This window comes from Phragmites australis, chromosome 4 (assembly GCF_958298935.1).
Source record: "Phragmites australis chromosome 4, lpPhrAust1.1, whole genome shotgun sequence".
NCBI lineage: Eukaryota > Viridiplantae > Streptophyta > Magnoliopsida > Poales > Poaceae > Phragmites > Phragmites australis.
In genome coordinates, this window is record NC_084924.1 from 36,008,824 (window position 1) to 36,028,492 (window position 19,669).

The following is a 19,669-nucleotide window of genomic DNA, read 5'->3' on the forward strand; positions in this document are numbered from 1 at the left end:
AAGCTGCAAATTTGTCACCACTGGTTGGTGCCCTCGTGGACTGCTCGGCTGCCCGACAGCGCAGCGGCTAGAACGTGCAGCAGTCATACTAGTATGTGACAGCCTGCAGTCAAGTGAAAAGCCTGGAAAAGGATACCCTGACTACATGAGCGCATGTTTTTGTTTTCAAAAGCTTACATGAGCGCATATTTTTACTCATACGTCTGAGTAGACAACCCAATAATTCGGTGTGTTGTATCACTGTATGTATGACGGCCAAGGCCAACTATTCTCCCTCCAATAAAAAATTAGTATCGCTTTGCTATGTGTGTATTTTTTTTCTATTTATCTTGACAGACAATATCTTACTCTAGTTTAAAAAAATTGTCTCAGAAACAGTTCAACAATATTACGATTTATAGGGTTTTACAAATATTTCATAGCATAAGTTGGTGATTAAAGTGATGCTTTAGAGACATATCAATAAAAATGATTTTTTTATCGAACGATGTAAATTGGTGGGCAGCAAACATTGCTGAAATTTTGCAAAAAGCTTGGATTGGAGGAATAGAAATTAAACACAGAAATGAAAAAACACAGAAAAGAGAGAGAAATGCAGTCCCGAAACAAAGGAATAGGGACACAAAAAATACTTGTAGCATTGTCTGTTCACAGTCGTGTCACGCCTGTAGCAGATAATCAATGTATCAAATCATTGTTATCATCGATCGATCCTAGATTGACCCCGGCAACAAAATCTGCATGCAGTCCATACGAGTAATTCACAGGGTCCCCGGCTATAAAGGAGATTGCCACATGGGTACCGGTCATACTCTAATCATGTGATTTGTCCACCCAAATCACATGGCGCCACGCATCGCACGAGAGAGATTCGAAGCTTTGGATCTGCCGTTGCATTGCAACGCAGTTTGATCATTGGCATGGATGCTGTGCCGACAAGCAATCGGCCGGGCTTTCAGCGGTCTCCGGGGTTGATACTACACTGACAGTGATGTCCGACTGGAGTATTCATTCAGTTTTCAATGTTTGTGTTAAAAGCATACTAGTTGAAACTTCTCTGATTAATAGAACTAGCAAGATAACTCACGTTATCGTGGTTAGTTTTGCTGTAATATTTTATTATGATAATCTTTGATTAAAAATTAATTTGTTTAGTTTTTTACGAGGTTAGTGTCATTTAGTTCCAGGATACATAAAATTAAAAGAAAAGATAAAAATCATATTAGTGAAAAAGTAAATTATTTATGCTTCAAACCTATACTCGAATTGTATACATGTATTGGTTCACTTCGTATATGTTTCAATCAACTGCCAAAAGTGTGTGTCAAGTGTAGGCAGTCTAATGAAAATCAGAATAGATTTGCCTTACTTGCGTGTTGTCCCTTACCTATTATCTGCTCGATGCGATGACCTTGAGTTACACGATACTTCTTAATCGATTAACTTAGTAAGAATTTTGAATTTTTTTATTTTTTATTATGAATTTTAGCTATTGATTAATTGTATTTTACATTGACTCTTTATTTAGGTATTTGATTTTTATAATAATTTAATTTTTTTCTAAGACTATATTTGATATGGATATTTCTTATTTCTATTCTAAACCCAATTTCAATTATTATTTAATTTATTTTATTTGGACTCTTTATTTAGATATTTTGCTTTCCAAACCATATGGAAATCAAAATGCTAATTTTTCATAATTTTTAATTTTGATTTTAGCTATTTATTAATCGTATTTGATATCGACTCTTTAATTTAAACTAGACCGCTAGATGTTTATAATAATGAGTGGTTTAGATCATTTTCTTTTCCTAGATTAACGTGGTAATTTTGTGACCTTGAGAGCGAATATGGTGACTTTTTTTTAATACTCAAATAATAATATAACAGTATTGATTATATTTTATTTGGACTCTTTATTTAGATATTTTGCTTCCTAAACTATATGGAAATCGAACTGTTAATTTTTCATAATTTTTAATTCTAAATTTAGCTATTTAATAATCGTATTTGATATAAACTATTTGGTTTAATCTAGATCGTTAGATATTTATAACAATGAGTGGTCTAGATTTTCTTAGATTAACGTGGTAATTTCATGATCTTAAGAGCAAATATAATGACTTCTTTTAATACTTAAATAATAATATAATAGATCGGTAAACGAAAACAATGCAAGGTGCGTTATCAATCGAACTGCAGTTTGCAAGTTCAAACTAATGCTATTTCCCTGTTTAGGTACCTAAGATACTGGATTAATTGCAATTTTAGAGAATGGCTTACTGATGACTTGGCACGACCTTATCCAATCCAGCCTCCTGTGGGGATAGATCGTGGATCTTCGTTCCTTGGCTTCAATTAAGATCACATGTACAATACAAAAATTATGGGAAATTAGTAGTTCAATTTTCATACAATTTGGAAAGCAAAATATCTAAATAAAGGGTCCAAATAAAATAAAATAAAATAAAAAATAATTGAAATTGGGGTTAAATAGAAAAAAAAGAAGGATCTGTATCAAATACAGTTTTAGAAAAAAAATTCAAATTATTATAAAAATTAAATACCTAAATAAATAGTTCATGTGAAATACAATTAATCAATAGCTAAAATTCATAATGAAAAAAATTAAAATTCTTTCTAAGATAATAGATTAAGAAGCACCGTGTAGCTCAAGGTCATCGCATCAAGCAAGCAAGGTATAACACGCAGGCAAGGTAAACATATTTTAATTTTGATTAGGTTGACTACACCTGACACACGATTTTGGTAGTTGATCAAAATATATATGAATCGAACAAATACATATATACGATTCGGATATAATTTTAGAGCCTAAATAATTTTCTTTTCCACTAATATTATTTTTATCTCTTCTTTTAATTTTATTTGTTCTATAACTAAATGACACTAACCTTAAAAAACTAAATATATTAATTTTTAATCAAAGATTATTATAATAAAATATTATAATATGACTAACCATACTATTAACGTGAGCCATCTTTCTAGTTATCAATATTGGAAGCGCGACAGGGCGAGGAATTATGGCACCTTGCTATTGGAAGATGCATGTATCCTCAGGTGCATGATTCGGGATAGGGCACTCACCGGAATTTTGTGTTTCTTGACACTTTGCGAGATTTGCAGCATGACTTTTTTAGGTATATAGAGGGAATTGATTTGCAGCATGAATTGACACACCAAGATAGGCACTCGCCATAATTTTGACCGGCATGCCATCCGACAGCTGATGGTCAACTTGCCAAAGCGAAGCGAGAGCATGGACAGGGGAGCAAAGCACGCACGCGTGAGAATATATCACAGCAGCAGCTGACTAAGAATCCAAGGGGGGAAAGGAGACAATGACACAATTGAATCGGATTTTTTGGAGCACATGAGGATCAAACCATGTCGCTACAATCCAACGGGAGAATAAACCACAAAGGAAAGGTAAAGGAAAACTGTGGCTAGAACTAGAGAGCATGACGCGCTGGTCAGAAGGAGAGCCAGAAAATTTACGAGACAAAGATAAAGTACAATTAAATGGTAATATTTATACATTTTACACGTGATATTTACGTACACATGGCACACGCACGTATACAAACACATGGGTAGAAATACGTACAGGCACTGAGTTATATACACCAAGCCAGTTAAACATGGTCATACTGCAAACAGACAGCATGTACGTAAGACACATACTGCAAATACACAACTCGGGTGGCTCCACCAGAACCGAGCGATCAGGTGGTTGCAGCAGATTGAAAGCTCCCCAACTCCGGTGTTTGGAAACGACAACATAAGCAGCTTAGAAAAATAAACTAAGGGACTATATGAGCTAAGTCTCGATATTGCCCGTCGCTGGTAGTATTAGCACCTGCCATGAACATAGTCATACTGAGTTATATACATCAAGCTTGTATCGAACAAACCATACCATCCAAATTAAAAGACTAAGTATACAAACACATGAGTATAAACATGTGCACGCATATTGCATGTTTCTAAAACTCTTTTTGAATAAATAAATATATCTTGAAATTTGCGACGTGCAAGCATGCATGCCACTACACAAACTTAGCGGTCTTGGCATGGGGTTTTCCCGTCCGCTAATTAGATCACCCACCTGACTCTCACCTAGATTTTGCACGCCACGTCTCGCTCAGGTCTTCACGTCTCACTAATTAGATTTGGGAACGGCCTCACGTGTCCCTTGCCAAATCGCTCTTCGATCGTCCTCTATTCACGGTTGGAGAACAGACACACATACACACGTACGCAAGCATGCATTAGGATACACGTCGAAGCATGCATCAGCATGTTGTTGGCGTGTCACCAGGGAGATAAGAACACCATCACGCCGACCCAAGGATACATGCTTTTGCCGAAGCGTACACGATGCTACGTCTAGCGCCGTATCTTCCTCGGACAGCCGTTGGATCGAGGAACAGCGCTCGAGATCCAGTCGGGCGCTGTAGCTTTCATGCTGCAATTGCTGAGGATCCCTCGTTTCGATTAGAAAACCGAGTGATACATGTGTGCCATTTCGTGCTGTTTGTGCGAGCTCTCTGCCCCTCTCCCCGTACAGGCTCTATATATATCGGTTTGCCACTCGGCATAAACGCCTCGCTTCTCCTTGTCTTCCGTCTCCATCTCACTGCAAAGAGCGCACAAGGTTCTTCCTCAACAACCCAACGCCTCCCTCTTTTCATGCCGATGTTTGTTTCATCTTCTTCTTCTTCTTCTTTGTTGTCTTTCGTTCAGTCAGGCACCGAAACTTGCAGTGCTGTTGTTTCTTGCAGGGGAGGGAGATAGGAAGAGGACGAGGACGAGAGCAAGAGATGGCAGGCTGCGGTGGAGCTAAGTCATCGGCCTCTATGGAGGAAGAGGTAACTTGACAAAACTTCTTTGAATTGATTGCGGGATGCAAAAAAGGATCAAGAATACAGATTACAGTTCGGATGCTCTCCTCCTGTGGTTTCCTATTACATTGAAAAGACATTGCATATGCATGCCTTGTTCATTCCCTACTTTGACGCCATACTATCTTGCTTGACCTTCGAAATTGAGGGGATCTGAACTTAATAGTACAGAGATAGGTCATAGATGGGGAGCTCACGCTTTCACAAAGCAATGCTTGAATCAAGAAAGAAAATGTCTGATTTAAATTTACCGTTCAAATTACCTAATTTTGAATAGTGAGTTTTTTTTTTTTTTTTGGCCTGAAGCTGTTCTTATTATTATCCCGAACTCTGTTCAGCGTTCATTCAACTTCCCAAGATAAATGGAGTAGTCCTTCTTAACCTTTTCTTTTTCCCCTGCAAATGTACGATTTTCAGCATCTTAAGTTAAGAACCAGAGGGTGAAGGGGATACGAGGTTACAGTGCCTATTTCAAATTACCCTTTTCTATATAAAAAAAAGGGGGGGAAATATCTCGTATTTACTTCTAAGTGCTAACTGCTAAGATTGGAAATTTGTCGGTGAAGAAGGAAATCTTCAGATTTCTGAAACCATAGTGTCAAATTGATGCACCTTTATTTGGTCTTAATTGTGCATTTACTGCAAAACTGCAGGTTTAACCACTAAAAAAGTAAATACAGAACATTACCTAATGTCTAGATTAAGTCGCACTTATCCTCAGCACCTACTTGCAAACCTGCCATGTCCAAAGCATTTAAAGATTCTGCACTATCTACTACTAATACCGCTATAGATTATGTTTAATAAACTGCTTTTGTTGATCGCGCACACCACGTTTATTTAATAACTGGGAAGGAATGAAGGATCGAAAGCAAGCTAAACTTTACACAACCTGTTCTTCAAACCAAGAATCTATTGACTGAAACTTCTGAGGTTCTGAACAAACGTGAGGTTGTGGCCTTTGTACTGTCAGTGATGGACCAGTGCTGCCCTTTAGCTACTGATTTTTTTTTTTTTTTTTACTGATGAGCTGACTGCATGCCTGAGAATATCACCTTTGCAACTGCATCTGCATGGATTGTGCATCAGTGCATGAGCGATGAAACAGCCCTTCAAGCAGCAGGGTTTCTGGAACGCTGTCGTTTTCATGGCGTTGTTAAGGGATCGCCGTCAGTAGATCGGTCACATGCTTTTGGTGGATCAAAAGCAACCACATCGCGCAGCAGCATCCATCCTTGGGATGATTCATTGGCCGTGTGAGGGGTCGAAAGAGATGGCTGTTTTTGTCATTGTGGGCGCAATGCAATGCAATCCAATCCATGAGCCGACGAATTGCTTTCGGCCGATCCTCTTTTCTTAGTCGTGAATCATGATTAAATGGGTGGTCAAAAAGGCAGGGGTAGATGCCAGAAACATGGTTTAGTGTGGTGTGTGTATCATGCCATGCCATCATGTCAGCCCACTGAAGAAGCATCTGTATCTGTACCGGCATGTTGCGCTGACCCCTGAACAAACGGATAAGCCTTCCCTGTTTCCCCTGGAAGAAGTTCAATGTCTCGGCACACAGCTTCAGAACTAGATATTTTTTCTTTTTGAGGGGAGCTCAGAAGTAGGTTTGTTCGCTACTACAGAATGTCGCAAAGCAGACGGGATATCACAAATAGGATGATACCGGTTATCACAGACACATGGTGCAGCAGCGTTTTTAGCCGTCTGTGTTGACTCGGTCTGTAGTGGTTTTGTGGTTAACTTGGATTCTCGCACGTATTTGGTACAGGCTTTGAGTTTCTGATGTCTTGATTAATTTTGCAGGCATGCATTGAGAAGAAGTATGTAGGAATTGCACCCAAGAAGCCTTTGATATCCAAGGTACGGACTTTCAGACAAAAAAAAACTTAGGAATATAACATCTCTTCTTGCATGCTATTGCTACCAAACAACACGAATGCTATTAGTACTCTCTGCGGAAACTAGGCACGCTAGCAGCATTGATCGTTTCCTTTTATCTCGCACCTGCGTGCTGATTCAGGATCACGAGCGCGCCTACTTCGATTCTGCAGATTGGGTGCTCGGCAAGGTAAGCAAAGAGGACAAAATCGTCACTCAAATATTCACCCATGACACTACTTTAGACTGTATCTGAACCTGCTCTTCTTGGCATCCCTTTTGCAGCAATCTGCAAACAGCAGCACAAGTGCTGCCGTTGAGTCTCTGAAGCCCAAGCTAAAGGTTAGTGCAAAAATGATAACCTTCCGTTCAGCTGAATGACTGAACTCCAAAATAAAGTTCAGCTGAATGATTTTTTGGTGGAATTCAGCTGAATGGATCCATCAGATATCTTCATTTTGACAACTTGCTAATTTACTATTTGTTTCTCTTTCGATTCAGAGAACGCCTCACCACCAGCTCCCCCCTCGTAAGCCGACCTGCGCTTCAAGCTGAGACGCACGGTAAGCTGACCTTCAAAAACTGCAGCATCACGCAGAGCTATGAGCGGAACACCACGAGACATGACCATCCTTGCTTCCTCGTGTAGGCCTCACGTTGCAGCAGCTGGAGAGCTCGGAGGCAAGATGGAAAGATCTCGAGCACGGATTAATGTTTAGCTGGTCCTATATGGTAGGAATAAATCAGAAACTCAAAAAATGCAATTTGGCTTCTTGGCAGTTGTAACCTCGGCGCTAATTATCAGTATCATGCTTAAGTTAGATGGCATTTTGTGTTCGAACTCTAGTTAGATTCGCTCGAAGAAAAGGAGAAAAAAATCTAAGAGTCCTAGCAATGCCGTAAGCTTATTGGGCTACAATCAGTCAACCACGGGTTGCCTGCTTCCAGCCCAACTAGTACTGGGCCTATCACCTCTCCGCCCAATCGGTAGCCGCAAACTCTATCTGGTTCCTCCAAAAAAATTATGGCATTACGAAATTTCACAAGCGTTTGGGTCAATTCTGATCACAAATGATTCAACCATTAACTAATCTATTAAGAACTGTAAAAAAATAATCTACCATAGTATAGGTACAATTGATGCACTCATTCAACTTACAAATAGCATTTGATCCAGTCAACCGGTGTTCAGTCTCGCAAAAGCACCACACTGCGCTGCCTCAATTTGCTGTGCATGTGTTTCACTTGTACATTCCCATTCCTCTACACACAGCACTGCACTTTCAGGCTTCTCGTGCACAAGCATGCAAAGAGCACACCACAAAGACACACCTCCCGTGAACATGTAACCCTGTAGCTAGATGCAAAGCTTTCTGGCCAGGCTTGTGCATCAGGGTACGTACAGATACAAACGGGCGAGTACACTGCGGTGCCTCGTTTGCACTCTCGCAAGCTTTACTTGGACAGTATACAGCAAGTACAAGGTACAAGCCGCTCTACGTACACTTGGTGAGCTTGCAGCTCACATACTCATCACACTCGTAGCCGGCTAGTCCTTTTTCACCTCTACAGTTGTCTACCAGACCAGAGACCCACCTGCTGCACTACTAGTCTACTACACATACATACATTTCATCCTTTCTTTTCCTCTTCCTTTTCCTATGTCCTGCTCAGTAGCACTCTATCTATCTGTCTAGGCCCCTGTTTAGCACAGCTCTATATTTAATATTTTTTAAGTAGATCAAATCTAGTTTTAAAAAATCTTAGATCTGAAGTTATAGGTGGATTAAAGTAATTTAGTTAAGTCATCTAATTTTTATTTTAAATTAAAAATAAAAAAATAAACTATTTTATTTTATCATATAAACTCTATATACAATATAGATCACGAAGGGGAGCTATGACAGACCCACTAGTGAGTACGTTTCAATTTTTCATGCCATTGCATAAAAAGAAAGCAGGACCAGCACCATCCCTTTCAGCTTTGGATCTTGTGGCTTTGCTCTGTCATACTCTAAAAAAGATCTCATATTTTATTACCTATAGGACTCTTTTAGCCTGCTGTTTACCTGCTCCACACCATTTTAAAACTCACTCGTGTTCACCATGAGTCATTTGATAAACTAAGGACGAATTTGTTTTCCTTTCTTCAAAGTGGGGAAAAGCTAAAGGCCTGATATGACTGTCTGCTTTCTTTATTTCACAAGGCATTGTTGATAGGAGAACCCATGAGTTCATATGACCGAGAACCGGTCATATATAATCATCATGTTGATCTATCTCATGTCCTGCCTGATTGGATTCAAAGTTGCAGCATCATTCCATGATTGACCAGGTTGAAAAATTAAGATCGATCGCCTTCACTTTTGCCTTTTGCGGGATGCTGATTAGTAATTTATCGGATCGCGTGATCTTTATAAAGCTGCAATGATGTGGTTACGATAAGATCTTTGGTCTCATCTTTTTCCAAGTCATTTGCTCATAGGTAACTGGATTGGCTGGCAATAATGGCATGCATGGTGCATTTTGCAATGGTGGATCCGGACGCAAGTGCATTGATCCATGCAAAGTTGTGTTTGTATGGTTGGGAAAGGTTGGAACAGAACCTATTAAAATTGTGAGACCCAGGCACACCCAACATCATTTTTAGATAAAAAGGAATTAATTCTAGCATTTTGCATCAACCGATATATAGAGCTTCTTGTTCATTACTATTACATAGTCTTATTTTGAACGATTTAAGGATAAGAAGGAAAGGAAATAAAAGGTATTTCACGTCGTACGACGCACCATGCCTCTCATTCATTATTACATAGGCTCATCATGTAAGATGTAAAGGATCCGAAGGAAAACTAAACCTGAGCGTTCGGGTATACTCGAAAGTTCGGTTTGGGTATTTTGGATTTTTTGAATTTCGGTCTTCTGAAATTAGTACCCGAAATATGGTTCAAAAATTCGGTCACCAAAAATTTGGTACCCGAAATTTTAGTTCGGGTACCCAAAATACCCGATCAGCATAGCAATAGTTCTAGGCAATCAGCAGCATTTTAGCAACATTCCATCACTTAAAACACATGATTTCAGCAGCATTTCAGCATATTTCAACACACAAAAACACCAGACAAGATTAAAGAACAAAAATGGGAAGGAAATACAATGTTTTGCTATACTGCTAGAACTCTAGAAGAGAAGGTGATGGAAATAAGGCACACATTGCAAAATTCGAGCGAAGCTGCTGTTATCGGGACTGGCGGACGAGATTGCGTCGTCAGGCGGACGAGATGCAACGCATCGTCGGGACTAGGGCGGACAGGAGTGTGTCGCAGTACGAAGGTGGGCAAGTGGCACCTAGGGTTCCAGTGTGGGCGTGGCGAAGGTGGGCAGGTGGCCTGATAGTGACGGAGGTGGGCATGTGGCCTGACAGTGCAAGTGCAACTGGGCCTGAGCCAAAAGCGCAAAAGGTTGGGTATTTCGGGTACCCAAGAAACCTGACCGAAGCAACATAAAAATGTTAGTCATATAGGCCCTGTATCCTAAATACTACCCGAAATTTTGATCATCGAGTATTTCGGTCTCGGTCTCGGGTATTTCAGGTTCGATTCCCAGTCTTGGTTTTTTGCTAGGCCTAAGGAAAACAAACAAAAGGTAGCCATGAGGATTAGCCACAAATCCTATAATTAAGCCTCCACCTATTCTTGGTGAACATACCCATGGTCACCACCTCAAAAGCATGGCAAGCCTTCAAGAATTCTTCCTTTTGATCCTCCTTCTGAAGCAGCCTCCAGAACCGCAACCAACAGGTCCCCCTGAAAATTGCCTGCAATATGGTTATATTAGGAGTATGTTTGAATATTATATCATTTCAACAGAGCCAAATTAACTAAAAGATGCTGCTATCCCCACTAGTATCTTGTTCTTAATTCTCGCTCCCTTTTCTCTTAGCCAACTGTCCATAATGTGACTCGTACTGTTATGTTTTTTAATACTTAAGGCAATATATATTATTTGCCAACAAGTTCCAGAAAAATGGCATTGAAAGAAAAGATGACTAATGGTTTCGTTATGATTGCAAAAACAACACTTTTGGTTTCCATTCTAGATTCTTTTGAACAGATTATCCTTGGTCAAAAGAACACCTCTATCTAGGTACCACAAGAAAATCTTAATCTTTAGTGGAATATTAAGTTTCCACAGACATTTGGCAGTGATAATGGTAGATCGTAATATCATTTGGTTATATATGGATTGAACTGAGAATAGTTCATGTGCTTGCAAATCCCAACTAAAAATATCTTGTTCATTACATAATTGAACATAAGCTATTTGTGACACCATATGTTGCCAAGCAATTAATTTATCTCCTACAACCGGTCTCCGAAAGGAGAGGTTTAGCGGTAAATATCGCATTACCTCTGACATTGTGGCTTGTTTCCATTATACAATATCAGAAACATTGAGAGAAGTACTATCCAACCATCTATTATTCTAGAACCTGGTCTGACAGCTATTTTGAACATGGAAGGAACCCTATTTGAGAAAGTCATTTTTTACTTTCATGAGCCCTGACCAGAAATGAGAATCACCTAGTTTCCATTCCATCTGGGTAATAGTTTTACCGCAAAGATATTTGTTTCTAAGCATTATTTGACATACCCCATCCTCATTAAGTAGCCGATAAAGCCACTTGCTAAGAAGGCAAATATTCTTAACCGAGAGATCGACAATGCCAAGTCCTCCCTGTTCTTTTGGTTGGCAAAGAATATTCCATCTAGCAAGTCTATATTTCTTCTTGTGGTTATTCCTTTACCAAAAGAATCTTGATCGAATATAGTCCAATCTTTCAAGCACTCCCTGGGAAACCTCAAAGAATGACATCATAAAACTAGGGAGACAATTTAAGATTGAGTTGATGAGCACTAATCGGACCCCTGCAAACATAATTTTCCCCTTCCAACTGCTCATTTTCTTCTTAACCTCTCTTCAACTCCTCTCTGATCCCTATTCCTTAGTTTCTTCTGTATCATTAGAATACCAAGGTATCGAAAGGGTAACTGCCCAATATCACAACCAAATAATTATGCGTATTGATCCTCACATTCTTTAGCATCACCATAATAGAAGAGCTCACTCTTATGAAGTTTATCTTTAAGCCCGAGAGTTGCTCAAACACACAAAGTATGAGCTTCATATTTTTAGCCTTTCCAGTATCATGATCCATAAAGATGATAGGGTCATCTGCATATTGTAAAATTGATAAAACATCATCCACTAGGTGTGGAACAACTCCATTGATCTATCCATCCTCTTTAGCTCTTGATATTAGTACCGCTAGCATATCAGCTATAATATTGAAGAGAATAGGTGAGAGAGGATCACCATGTCTTAGTCCTTTATGAGTTTGAAAATAATGTGCAACTTCATCATTGACCTTAATTCCTACATGCCCCCTAGATACAATATTTTGGATCCAGTCACACCATTGTGCTAAAAACCTTTCATTCTCAAAGGCTGTTGGAGAAAGGACCAATTCACTTTATCATATGCCTTCTCAAAATCTATCTTAAAAATCACCTCATTCTACTTTTCCCTATGCAATTCATGGATGGTCTTATGGAGTATTATGACCCCTTCCATTATATTACGACCAGGCAAGAAGGTTGTTTGCGTAGGACTGATTATTTTTCCAGCCACAATGTTAATTCGATTAGTGACAACTTTCATAAAAAATTTAAAGCTAACATTAAGAAGGCATATAGGACAGTACTCTTGGATTTTCAACGCAATAATTTTTTTACGGAGAAGTGTAATCACGCCAAAATTCAAGCTGAAGAGAGAAAATTCTCTAGAGTGAAAATCCCTAAACATATCCAAGAGATAATTTTTTATGACTTCCCAAAATACTTGGTAAAATTCAGCTGAGAAACCATCTGAGCCAGGAGCTTTATTATGCTCCATTTGAAAGATTTCCCTTCATATCTCGTCCTCCTCAAAAGGGGTCGTAAGTATCTCATTTTCACTACGACAAACTTGGGAATATCATGTCTTATTGACTCATCCATTGCAAAATTATTATCTTCAAGTTCACCAAACAAACCCTTATAATACTTTGTAATATATTTCTTAAGGTTGGTGTCTCCGACAATGACACCCTCCTCTTGTTCCAGCTTATAAATTCTCTTCTTCCTATGTTTCCCACTAGCTACTAATTGGAAATATTTAGTATTAGCATCTCCATCTAGTAGCTCTTGGACCTTAGCTCTTTGGTACCATTTGAGCTCTTCTTCTCTAAGAATGTGAGCTAGCCTTTCATTAAGATAATGCTTGAAAGCCATCTCATTAGGCGTTAAAGGATTATACTCTTCCTTCTTATCTAACTCATCAATTTTCATTGTAAGTTGTTTCTTCTCCTTTTTGAGTATCATTGATGAATGTTTAGCTCAACCCCTCAAATATTAGCGCAGCGCTCTGATTTTATTCTGCCATCTTTCGATAGAATTATTACCTTATTGTTCCGATTACAAAATGTTGGTTACTATTTCATGAAAAACATCACGGATCAACCACCCTAATTCAAGTTTAAATTGAGGTTGGTTACCATAATGGAAGACAACCCCCATATTGAGTTATAATAGAGTATGATCAGATCGGGATATATCAAGTGCCTCAACCGTGACCTTACGATATTTCAATTCCCACTCCGTACTCATTAGAACACGATCCAACTTTTCAAAGGTTGGGGGGACTAAATCATTTGCCCATGTATATTGTATCCCAATCATTTCTATTTCCCGAAGATCCAATGTCTCAATGATTGCATTGAAAATTCAGGGCCATCTAGTATCAAAATTATCATTATTCTTATCCTCTGATCATCTCATGATATTGAAATCACCCTTATAATCATTGGGTTATATTCCAAACAACACACTTGAGCCATTTCCGTAAGAAATATAATATTATCTTCATCTTAGGCAGGTCCATAGATCGCATATAATGCCCAAGTAAATCCATCATCTTTGTTTTTTATGAAAAATTTTGAGTAAAAATCTCCCTCTACAATAGAACCAATATCATAAATTGATGTATTGACCCCCATAATCATTCCACCTGATCTACCCCTTGGAGGCATGATATGCCACAAATAATCCATGCCTCCACAAAGATGATTGAGAGTAGAAGCGGAAAAGTTACTTCTACCTAATTCCATGATTGCGAGAAAATTAATGTGTTGTTCTTTAACTATGTTCGAAATATAATTATGGTTAGCCAAGTCTTCTAGATCTCTGCTATTCCAAAAAAATTCTTTCATTATAGAACTAATTTGGATTGAGTGTTTGGCTTCTTGAGGAGGCGAGCAACCTTCCCCCTTACTATTACTGATACTGGATTTTTTCTTTCTAGTCACCACATTTAGATCATAGCATATTTGATCTAAACCCTCTTCATCGAAGACCTCAGCTAAATCATGATATTGACTGAGGGTTGCGTCCAGTTCGTCATCCTCACCATCATCCTTGAGATTATGAGAGGGTGGTGATAAGGCCTTATTTTTCTTGATAATATTAGAACTAGGAGTTTTAACCGATACTGATAATCTATCAATTTCTATGTTTTTAATTGAGATAACAAATTGGTAGATTGTTCTATCATCTCTACCCATACTAACTCCTTGGTTCTTAATATTAGAGAAAATAACTGGCAAAGGTACATAAATAAACAATGAATTATACGTACCTTCCTCCAGATTACACTTTGCCATAAAACGCTTAGCTTTGATCATTTTACATTCATCTCCAACAACCGTGTTGCTTGATCTCAGTCCGCCCTTGTTTGCATCATGGATGGTGTAGATCGACACATCATTGGTTCTGACCTTTGTTCCATCATCCACCCCTTCCTTAGCCCTATCAAGAATCTCCCTCAAACCATCAATCACAGGAAGCTCTTAAAGTGCTACTGCCATAGCCTTATTGGTCATATTAGCTCTAACACCATTGCCCTTGCATAAGGCTTGCAACCCCCAGCGAGGTAATGTACTAAGATCTGGCACATCTTGATTATTCACCTCTGCAAGTGCAGGATTACTCACATCACAGAACATCGTAAGGTAGCCTCCCACCGCAACCATAGCCACACCCGACCGGCTTTTCTCCTCCATCCCGGTGGATGTGATAATTGCCCCTGCCATATTTTGGTCTACAGCCTCAGGGAGCATACATTCGGGAATAGTAAAAACACCATCCTACTCGCCCTGCATAGCGCTAGAGTCCATGACCACGCCATGCACGGCTGCCTCCATCGTGTCACACTCGTAACTAGACACATCCTCACCTGACAGCTCCACACCCTCTAGCATCCTTTGATCATGCAGCACCGGAGCATCCGTCGCCCAAGGCTCCAGAGGCACCAAATACTCTGACGCCCCCTGAGCAGCATCAGATGCTTCCACAGCCCCACCATCTCAATCGACTGCAACATCAGCGCCAGGATCATCCATGTGAGAAGGCATCACCTCACTCTCTCGGTCCAGTGCGGTGGTCACTCCATCATTATCCACTGACGCCACAGGAAGAACCGGAGCCACGGTCAGTGAATCAACCGTGGCCAAATACATACGCACATTGGTTGCCTCCGCATTGACAATTAACAATTCCGCCTCCTTTTCAGCCATCTTTGTTGGTCCGCAAATAGTTTGGACAAGTCTAGCACCAGTGAATCAATCTATTCTCCTTCCGAATGCATCTCGATCAAAGGATTTGATCCACCAAACGTCACAGGTTTAGAAATTGGAGATTCTAGAGGCAAATCTCCATCACCCTGCAAATTAGAAACCATTCCAAAGAGAGTTTTCTGGGTAACATGATTCCAACTCGTTATTCCCGTCTTCTATCATTGTATTATCTTCTGCAATAATCTTGTCTGTTAGCTCATAAAATAGCTTATCGACAGCCTTATCGATAATGATTTCAGCCTTACATCGCTCTAACGTGCTCATCATCTTTTGTAGCTTGGTAAAAAATTGAAGGATCCTCCTGCACAACGTCTTCCCTATTATTGTTATCAGAGGAGTTAGCCTTATCACCTCTCAAGTCAATCTTTGACCTCTTGCTCTCTCTATCCTCCATATTTTCATCCTCATCCTGCTTCTGATCTTCATCCTCATTACCGTTGGCATTGCGGTCTTCCCATTTCCCATCATGTAAGATCTTGTCTACCTTGAAATAGCATCATGAAAACAAATTTACAGTTGAAAGTAGGGGGGGTCATAATTATATTAAGGTTTGAGGATCAGAGATGTTGTGGCAACAACAAGAAAGGGAACGAGATGGTTGTAAAATAATACCAAATAGATGGAAATTTCCACGCCAACAATGGTTGCCGACCTGCTGTATTTATACTACCAGATATTGCCGAACGGTAACAGAATCTTATCTAAGTTCTGAAGATAAACAATCGAGTCCAAGACAACTCTGATTACAATCAATTAACAACCCGAATCTATCTCTAAACAACCAACCGATTGTATCAAACTCTATATCTTAACGCGCCCCATCAATCACAAACCTATGAGGTTGAGATTATGCCGCAGCCACTTCAGTTGTTGATATCCAATCTGTTTTGTGAAGCCATCAACAACTTGATCTTGTGACGAGATAAATCTGATCTCAAGCACCTTTTGAGCAACTCTTTCTCACACAAATTGGAAATCAACTTCAATATGCTTTGTTCTTATGTGAAAGTTAGGATTAGCCCATAAATACATAGCACCAAGATTATCGCACAATAGACAAGGTGTTCTTTCCTGATAGACTCCCAGCTCTTTCAATAAAGACTAAAGCCATATAATCTCAAAGCACAACTAACGGTTTTCAGATAAGTATAATCTTGCTTGGTCTGAAAAAGACACTCTATAGGAGTAGATGAATTGATAACTCAGCTAGGAAGATGATTTATTAAGAAACATGCTATTTCGAAGGCTTCATCCCAAAAGGACAGTGACATGGAGGCTTGAGCAAACAAGGAAAGACCTATGTCAACAATGTGTCAATGTTTACATTGTCAATGTTTACATTGTCAATGTTTACATTCAGCTGCACCATTTTGTTGGTGAGTATGAGGACAGGGAACTCGATGAGATATCCCTATTTTGTAAAAGAAGGAATTTACCTTTTGGTATTCTGCACCCCAGTCAGACTGGAAGTGAAGAATCCTTTTGTTCAACAAGCACTCAACATGGGTTCAAAATTGAATAAAGACTTTGGGAACATCGGCTTTACTCTTAATGAAATAGATCCAAGTGAATTTACTAAAATTGTCTATAAAACTGACATAATATTTATTCCCATTGACTGAGGTACGCTCATGTCCCCATACATCGGAGAATAAGAGCTCTAGAGGAGAGCTAGACACTTTAAAGATCTAGAATAGGGCAATTGGTGACTTTTGCCTAGTTGACATGCATCACAGATGACATTTTTATTTGACTCACTATTGTAGGGAAGCTTATTACTACTTAGGATTGCATCTACTACTAAAAAAGAAGGGTGTCCAAGTCGATGATGCCAAAGTTCTCTGCTTGGTTTGACTGCTGACAATGCAATCCTTGACTTAGCCGATGTCCTAGTAGGTAGATGATAGAGACCGCCCATGCAGGTGCCTTGAGAAGGGCCTTCTTCGTGATGAGATCCTTGATAAGAAAATAATCATGATGAAATTTAAGAAAAACACTATTGTCAGAAGTTAAAGGATGGATAAATAAGAGGCTTTTATGTGTTGTCAGGACATAGAGGATATTATTTAGGGACAAGATTTTTGCATGAAGTATGAAACTTGGACTGGCCAACATGGATAATAGGCATACCTGATCCATTCGTTGTGTGCACTTGTTCCTTGCCGTTGTACTTCTCTCTAATCGAAAGCCTGTCAAGTTCTCCTATTATATGGTCAGTAGCTCATGTGTCTGTATACCACAATGGATCAACAAAGTAATTAGGCAATGCAACCCGTGCACGGCTCCTCACTTTGATACATGTGATCAAACCGATGGTAGCAATCTAGTGCCGTGTGGTTGAATCTCCCACACAACTAACAAGAATCCTTGTTCTCTATGTTATTACGCTGATATGATTGTTGTTGTCTGTCACCGCGACCACAATCGCGTCCTCCACGACCATTGCGTCCACCACGAGATCCACGATTTTCTCGGCCTCCACATGAAGCAATGTTTGCAGAAGAGCCACCGACTTGATATGCTGAGTTGTTCTACTCTTGCCTTAGTTCAAAGCTCAACATATGCGCATAAAGGTCAGTAAGCCCAATTGGTTCGGTTCTCATTGTGAGCGAGATGACCAAGGGGTCATAATCTGATTCTAGATCTATAAGCATATAGATGACAATTTCTTCTTCCCTCAATGGGTGACCAGCAACCATCAATGTATCTACTAGTGATTTCACCTTGTGAAAGTAATCTGTCATGGAGAGATCCTTTCTCTGGATTGTAGCTCTTGTTGCTTCCGAAGTTGCATAACCCTTGCATGAGACTGGGATGCATACATATCTTCAAGTGCTGACCAAACTTGTGCCGACAAACTCATGAAGAGAACCTAGGAGAGCACTTCTGGAGAGAGCGACACCAACAGAGTATTGAGGACCATCTGGTCTTGCTGAAGCCAGACGGTGTACTTTGGATTTGGGGATTGGGTGGCGCCTTCTTCATTGGTCATGGTCATCGTTTTGTTGGATGCAACATCGGTGCCTTCCACAAGACCGAGGAGTTGTTGGCCTTGGAGGATTGGGAGAATTTGTGCCTTCTATAGTAGGTGATTATCATGCATCAACTTTATGTTGATCAGATGGCCATATGAGGGGGTCGGCAATAACCCTCCGGCTGAAATTATCAATCCTGTTGTTGTCGACGTGCTGGCCGAAGCAGTGTTTGTCATCAACATGCTAATGACGATGAAGTAGAGAGAAAATTGGATGTAGATGGAGAGGAGGCTCTGATACTATGTAAAATGATACCAAAGAGATGGAAATTATGGTACCAACAATGGTTGACAGTCTACTGTATTTATACTGCCAGATATTGCCAGACGGCAATAGTATCCGATCCAGCTTCTGAAGATAAACAACAGTGTCAGCTTCTGAAGATAAACAACAGAGTCCAAGACAGCTCCAAATACAATCAATTAACAACCTAAATCTATCTCTAAACAACCAACTGATTGTATTAAACTCTATCTCTTAACGGTGGTCACCAGTGACTTGTTAAACTTATTAAGATCGTCAGGTGGCCAGGTCTAGGTGTCGCAAGCCGATTGATGCCAGAGCCCAGAGAGATCACAGAAACTACACGTGCATGCATATGGGGAGGTGAAAGCCTGAATATGATGCCAGTGAGTAGGAGGTCACTGCAGGGTTCAGTTATCTGATGGACTCATAGGCGGACCGACCAATAGGGCGAGGTAGGGCGGCCGCCCTACCTTTCCGGCGGCGAGACCTCCACGTTGATCTCTCTGCACCATATTTTTCATCCCCGACGGCGTTGATTCATGGCGGAGCAGGCGACTCCGCCCTACCTATAATTTTGGGCTGGGTCCGCCTTGGACTGCAAAACTTAATCTCTATATATCTTCTCTCTAATTTCACCAAAGAAGACTGCAAAAACCATTAACCAAACACACTTTTTGCATCTGCATTTATGCGCCGTCTGTGGCTCTGTGCGGGTAGTCCAAGCACGCAGCTTGAAGATGCAGGAAGCCCTGGCACCGGTCACACGAGACTACGGTGTGGGCTGTGGACCAAAAAAGAGCCGGAACTGCTGCTGCTGCTGCACATTGCGACCTGCAAGA

At 40.0% G+C, this 19,669-nt stretch overlaps 1 protein-coding gene and 1 non-coding gene across 5 annotated transcripts; one reads left to right on the forward strand and one right to left on the reverse strand.

Moving 5' to 3' along the window:
* Positions 1-4,532: 4,532 nt before the first annotated feature.
* LOC133916264 (uncharacterized) lies at positions 4,533-7,646 on the forward strand. 4 transcript variants are annotated; one of them, XM_062359871.1, is made up of 7 exons: positions 4,533-4,684; positions 4,812-4,898; positions 6,744-6,800; positions 6,961-7,008; positions 7,104-7,160; positions 7,320-7,381; positions 7,468-7,646. In XM_062359871.1, exons 2-6 carry the CDS (start codon positions 4,851-4,853, stop codon positions 7,371-7,373), a joined length of 264 nt encoding a protein of 87 aa, XP_062215855.1. In that variant the 5' UTR covers positions 4,533-4,684; positions 4,812-4,850; the 3' UTR covers positions 7,374-7,381; positions 7,468-7,646. The 4 variants fall into 4 exon arrangements, with proteins under 4 accessions (XP_062215855.1, XP_062215857.1, XP_062215856.1 ...); XM_062359873.1 differs by having other exon boundaries at positions 4,573-4,727; XM_062359872.1 differs by having other exon boundaries at positions 4,582-4,684; positions 4,774-4,898.
* A 10,448-nt stretch (positions 7,647-18,094) lies between these two features.
* On the reverse strand, positions 18,095-18,233 carry LOC133917245 (small nucleolar RNA Z247). The gene has a single exon (XR_009909648.1). It is a non-coding gene; the product is annotated as a small nucleolar RNA Z247 (small nucleolar RNA).
* Between the last annotated feature and the right edge of the window lie 1,436 nt (positions 18,234-19,669).

What these genes read in the sequence shown, in the direction of transcription:
- LOC133916264 (XM_062359871.1), top strand. Translation starts at nt 4,851, where the DNA reads ATGGCAGGCTGCGGTGGAGCTAAGTCATCGGCCTCTATGGAGGAAGAG. An exon ending in CGGCCTCTATGGAGGAAGAG is followed by an intron (nt 4,899 to 6,743) that starts GTAACTTGACAA and finishes TTAATTTTGCAG; the next exon opens with GCATGCATTGAGAAGAAGTA. An exon ending in CTCTGAAGCCCAAGCTAAAG is followed by an intron (nt 7,161 to 7,319) that starts GTTAGTGCAAAA and finishes CTTTCGATTCAG; the next exon opens with AGAACGCCTCACCACCAGCT.